The 6,190-nt window shown below is 52.0% G+C and overlaps 1 protein-coding gene across 1 annotated transcript; it reads left to right on the forward strand.

Moving 5' to 3' along the window:
• The first annotated feature begins 643 nt into the window (after positions 1-643).
• Positions 644-1,485, forward strand: LOC127328741 (uncharacterized). The gene is made up of 3 exons (XM_051355316.1): positions 644-721; positions 819-932; positions 1,009-1,485. The coding sequence occupies exons 1-3, from the start codon at positions 644-646 to the stop codon at positions 1,483-1,485; spliced, it is 669 nt and encodes a 222-aa protein (XP_051211276.1).
• The last annotated feature ends 4,705 nt before the right edge of the window (positions 1,486-6,190 follow it).

Consider the following 6,190-nt stretch of genomic DNA (forward strand, 5'->3'; position numbering starts at 1 on the left):
AGAGGGAGTACTCCACTTTTGAACATTAACTCAATCCTCGCTTGTTGACAGTCAGTGTGTGCTTTTAGTTTCGTCTCCTTATCTTCTGGGCACTGATCAGCTCGAGGCAAGTGCCTCTTTATTTTCCAGGTCATTAAGCCGGCTCATACGTGATGGAGTATATAAGGCTGCTCGTAGTGGAGAGTAACTTAGACTAGTAACATACCTCCATAGTGGGTAGTAACTTACATGTGATTTCATGCAATGTGTCATTAATTATGTTGTAGACTCATATTGCTTTGAGATGTGTGATGTTATGGTAACATAGCTAGTTACCACCTCACTCTTTTTCTTCATTTATTGGCATACCATATCACCAAAATGCCTTGAGATGTGTGATGTTACCATATATGTTACTCCCACTATGAGCAGTCTAAGATGGAGTACATTTAGGTTGTGTCTGCAGCACTAAACGAAGGATCACGAACGACTCTTCGAGAAAAATCAAACACTTCTCGTCCTAGCAAATATGGTACGGGGTGTGCAGACGTGCTCGTAACACCTACATTCAGTTGTTCTGTTCATAGATGTCTAAACAATCTCGCATTGACATTTTGATATCTGTTCAAGGAGCCGCTGAAGGAGATCAAGTTCATGACCTACAATGTCTGGTCCCGTGAAGACGTCGTGCTATACATGGATGCAGGCTATTAGCCGCATCGTTAAGCAGCACTCACCGGATGTAATTTTCTTCCAGGTAGAGAAACAAACCCGATCCGATCTGAAATTTCTGTTTCAGTACCTCCTCGTTGATCAAGCTGGTATTTTTACCAATTCAGGAGGTTACGCCGTACATCCACAAGATCTTCCAGAGCTTCGAATGGCGGGAGGAGTACAACTGCTCGCCAGTGTCCCATGAAGAACTAGCAGCAAAACAGCACTTTTGCCTGATGGTAATTTGTCGGCAGTCCGCCAGTATCCGTTCCAGTTTCTGGTTGCTTATTGTGTAATTAACTAATCTCCCATTAGCTGAGCAAGGTTTCTCTGAAGAACTTCGCGCGCTGGAAGTTCACTACTACCTCGACAGGGCAAGGCTACCTGGAGGCCGACATCAATCCAGATCCCGCGACAATGAAGCAGATCCGCATCGCCACGACCCAGCTCGAGTGCCCCAGCCCGCCGGCGCCGATGCACTGCATGGAGCGCTACATACAGGCCGAGCACGCCGTCGTGGCGCTCGGAAGCGCAGCGAACGTGGTGTTCGGCGGCGACATGAGCTGGGACGACAACACCGACCTGCCGTTCCCACTCCCTGCAGGCTGGGTCGATGCCTGGACCCTGATGAAGCCCCACGAGGATGGTACTGGTAGCAGTAGCACCCGCAGCGGTGACTGGATAGAGCCGTTCAGAGCCGGAGGCCTCTGCAATGCGCCCAGGAAACGGTCGGACAGGTTCGCGTGCAAGCTACGGGATTACGAGCTCAGGATAGTAACTTATAGAGCATAGTAACTTATATGTGGTGTCATACATTGTGTTATTTATTATGTTGTAGACTCATTTTGCCTTGGGGTGTGTGATGTTATGATAATATAGCTAGTTACCGCCTCACTCTTTTTCTTCATTTATTGGCATTGCCATGTCACTAAAATACCTTGAGATGTGTGATGTTACTAGCTATGTTACTCCCACTATGAGCAGTCTTACTCTGTCCCGATCAATGAGATGCCGACGATGGAAGAGGAAGACATGGATATCGGTGGACTCTTGGCAGAATAGGTCCTGTTAATCCAAAAAGAGGAAAGAGTAGATCGTCTGAGTGGCATCATTCATGTGAAGCAAGCGGTGTTGCTAAAAACGATTCATCTTGAGTTGTCTTTTTTTTCTTCTTTGAAATAGCCGACATCTGTATCAATCGATGCACACAGCCTTATTTATCTTAACTTTTTCGAGAGCACGTGGAAAGCGTGCCTTATCTTTATAGAAGGAGAAGCCAAAGGCAAATTACAAGAAACAACTTGCATATAACAGGGCTGCCCACACACTCACACCAAACCCCCCTCTCCCTCTATGGCCTACTCTCGCGATATCCTATCTCTCCCTCCCCTCCTCGCCCTCTCCCAAAGCTGGAACTCCTCCTTAATCTCCACTAGCGTTTGGGCCAGGGTCTTCTGCTCATGCTCATTGCCAAAAGCCCTGGCGTTCCTTTGCTTCCAAAGTGACCAAGACGTGCTGATAACCAGAGAGTCGAATCTCTTTCTGTCGAGCTTCCTCGTTCTCTTTCGTGCCTCAATCCACCACCTCTCCAACTCTCCCACCCCTCCTGGATCAGGGAGGGTAAGTCCCACACTCCTCAACACATCACACCACACTTGTCTCGCGTATGGACATTGTGCCAGAATGTGATCCACTTTGTCCTCCGCCTGCAAGCAAGTAAAGCAAGTGTCCGACTGCTCCTGCAGCCCATGACGTGCTCTTCTATCCGAGGTCCAAAGTCTGTATTTTAGCGCCAGCCAGATGAAGATCTTACACTTCATCGGTGCAAACGACTTCCATACCGGCTTGCACATGCCCCATCTCACGTTGTCCTGGCAAAGCATCTGATAAGTGCTCTTCACCGAGTACTCTCCCGATGCCGAACCTTTCCACAAGATCTGGTCCGGCATCGACACATCCCTCTCCACCGTCTCGACCTCCTCCCAAAGCCTCAAACAGATCTCCCATAACTCCTCCGTCATATCACCCTGCAGATCATCTATCCAGTCATTCTCTCTCAAGGCCTGTGCTACCGTACGAAGATTTTTACATCTGGTCGGCACCCTCGCAAACACTTCCGGTGCTATCTCCTCTGCTGTATATCCACTGATCCATCTGTCTCTCCAGAAGAGATTCCTATGGCCATCCCCCACTACAAACCTGGCCAGACTCTGGAACACTTGTGCTACCTCCTTATCATTCAGACCTGGCAAGCCCTGCCATGGCCTATCAGGATCCGTCCTCCTTAGCCACTGCCAGCGAGCTCTCAACGCCAGCCCTTGTAACCTGAGGTTTTTAATCCCCAAGCCTCCATATTCTCTAGGTTTGCATACACTTCTCCATGCTACTAAACATTGCCCTCCTGGGACCTCCTCTTTTCCTGCCCATAGAAAAGCCCGCATACATTTGTTAACCTCCTCCAATAACCATGCTGGCGCCTCTGCTACTATCAGTTGGTGAACTGCCCTTGCCGCCAACACTGAGTTAATGAGAACCAGCCGTCCCTCTCTCTGTATCAGCCCTCTCTGCCACGCCGGCACACTCTTAACCACTTGGTCGAGGAGAGGTTGCCATTCTGCCTTGGTGAGAGGCCTCAAGGCGAGCTGAAGCCCCAGGTACTTAATAGGGAACTTCGCCAACTCGCATCCTAAAATCCTTGTTGTTCTCTCCTCCTGCTCCTCTGAGCCTCTTATAATTGTGGCTGTGGTTTTCCTGAGATTCACATGTAGCCCCGAGGCTTCTCCAAAAGTTTTGAGAATATGTCTCACCGCCCACAACTCCTGACACTCTAGCTTGACGAAGAGCACCACATCGTCCGCATAAATTGAGATCCTCTGTAGTGGCGAGAGGGCTGTCAGGTTACCAAAGAGGTTTGCCTGCACGGCCCTCTTCATAATTGCCGTTGGGGTCTCCATCGCTGCCACAAACAGCATGGGAGATGTGGGGTCTCCTTGTCTCAGCCCACGTCCATGATAAATCCTGTCTCCTGGCACTCCATTTACCAATACTTTGGTATTTATCTTAATCTTAACTATTAAATTGCAATGCGTTGTTCGTACGCGTATGTCCTTCGTGTTCGTCCGCGATAGGATTGCTCGTCCCGCGACCGCGCGTGGGCCAACTGGAGGCCCAACAATATCACACACGAGACGGTTTTTCTGCGAACATTGCTTGCTCACGAGCATAACATCAAAGAAACACCTGACCTTGAGCCTTGTATGCGTCCCGCGTATCGCTGCCGGTCGGCCGTAAGTTGTACGCGTCCCTCACACCACGAGTTCTCACTGCCGCCGCCGGTTCTCCCCATCGATTGGTTGTGGGAGCTTGAGGTGGCAATTGAGATGGAGATAGGGGATGCCACCGCGGCTGCAACTTAGCGCCGCCGCTGGAGGCGGAGACAAGAGGTGGTCGCGCTGGCGATTTGGCGGAGGTGCTGGCGGCGATTTCGTCCGGATGGTGCCCTCACTAATTGCAGCAGCAAGTGGACGCGTACCAGCGCGAAACCAGACGACAGTCGTCGCCCTGCCCTCCCAGAGCATCGCGCAGGCGAGAATCCTTGGTCTGGCTGTGCGCATGGGAGTGGTCCGGAACGGTTGCTTCGACGGGATTCGATGGTGGAGGCGAGCGAGACGAGGACACGAGGTTGTTGCGCCTCGCGGCAGGTCGTCGTGCATCGACACAGACGTGAGCGCTGCTGCTGGCCTGCGAAGGCTGCGATGCGGCATCTTTTTAGGATAGCAAGAAGGAGATCAAGTTCATGACTTAGAGCATGTCTAACAGATCCCGTAAAAGGGGCAAACCTGTATAATAACCACCGATATACGGGTTTCGGCTCTACCCGGCCGTCTAGCACGCCCCGTAAAAACGGCCCCCGCATCGTTTTTTGCTGTTTTCGATTATGGGGCGGGTCGTCGCCCCCTACTTGTGCGGGGTGGGAGCGGGGATAGAGGGTCAAACCGGTATCGCCCACTCCACTGTGCTCGAAGGATTTCGCTGAAGCCAACCGCCGCCCGATCTCCTTCGTCGCGCCCTTCCCGACCGGATCCCGCTGCCATGGATCGTCCGCAAGAGCCGCCTACCGCCGACGATGCATCTCCTCCGGCCGCGGTGGTCGATGTCCCCGTCGGAGGTGCGCCGAACGCCGGCTGGTGTCGGCCATGATCTCCGCCACCATCCCGTCGAAGAGGAAGAGGTTTCCGAAGCAATTCTTTGAAGCTCCTGCGGCGGCGGCAGCTTCACCGGGCGAAGCCCCGCCGGCTGCCAAGAAGGCGGGCAGGATGAAGACCAAGGCGGCCGGGCCGAGGGGTGCCGCGCCGGCCAAGGTGCGGACGAAGGCAATCAGCCGCATCGGCCTCGCGCCTCCACTGCCCTCCAAGGCCACGCCCTCTCCCTCCGTTCCGTCCGATGCGCCGCCCGCGCCGCCGCCACCCACCATGGACGTAGACAAGGTGTTCGATCTTGAGTCCACAACATCCTACATGGACATGCTCAACGGTTCCGCGGTGAATTGGGAACTTCCGTGGCTTGAACATTGCCTATGATCGCGTTGTGATGTTAAAACTATGAATTATGTATCACATATTTTAGATGTGCTATGTTTATGTGAAATTGGTTTGCAAATTGCTGTCTAAAACCCTGTTTTGAGGGGCCGGAAACTCGGACGAGCTAGCAGAACCCGTATCCCCACCCCGTAAACTGTTTTACGGGATGGGGATACGGGTTCTGCTAGCTCGTCCGAGTTTTCGGCCCACGAAAACCGGATACAGGGCTCTCTACTTGCGTTTTACGGGGCAAAAAAATACGGGACCTGTTAGACATGCTCTTACAACGTTTGATCTCGGGAGGACGTCGCGGTCTACAAAAGGATGCAGGCCATCGACCGCCTTGTTTGCGAGCATTCCCCTGATGTAATTTTCTTCCAGGTAACTAACACGCACGCTAATTTTCTATTGGTTCATCTCCCTGATTGATTTATTTTAGTGTCAACCATCTAAGTGGTGTTCGATGTCCAGGAAATCACGCCGTACATTCTTAGCATTTTTGAGAGCTTCCCGTGGTGGAAAGGATACCAGCCATCACCAGTGTCCTTGGAAGAACAGAAGCAGAACCAGTGTCCTTGGAAGAACAGAAGGAGAAAAACTTCTGTATGATGGTAGTCTCACAAACCCTCTATCGGGCTTTCAGTTTTGTTCTACCAACAGCATGAATTGACATTTGCAAGTCGTTTGCCACAGCTGAGCAAACTTCCCCTTGAGAACTACGCCCGCTGGAATTTCAGCACTATGCCCGCAGGCAGAGTGTACCTAGAGGCTGACATTACCCCTGGATCAACTTCAATGAAGCCAATCCGCATCGCCACGACCCAGCTTGAGTGCCCCATCCCACCTTCATCGATGCACTTCAGGGAGCGGCACACGCAGACCAAGCACGCCGTCGCCGCCCTGAGCAGCGCTGAGAA

Source organism: Lolium perenne, chromosome 2 (genome assembly GCF_019359855.2).
Source record: "Lolium perenne isolate Kyuss_39 chromosome 2, Kyuss_2.0, whole genome shotgun sequence".
Classification (NCBI taxonomy): domain Eukaryota; kingdom Viridiplantae; phylum Streptophyta; class Magnoliopsida; order Poales; family Poaceae; genus Lolium; species Lolium perenne.

Excerpts from the sequence above, each read along its gene's own strand:
- LOC127328741 (XM_051355316.1), top strand. The coding sequence starts at position 644 with ATGTCTGGTCCCGTGAAGACGTCGTGCTATACATGGATGCAGGCTATT. Across the intron at positions 722-818 it reads TTAAGCAGCACTCACCGGAT|GAGGTTACGCCGTACATCCA; the intron begins GTAATTTTCTTC and ends TTACCAATTCAG. Across the intron at positions 933-1,008 it reads AACAGCACTTTTGCCTGATG|CTGAGCAAGGTTTCTCTGAA; the intron begins GTAATTTGTCGG and ends ATCTCCCATTAG.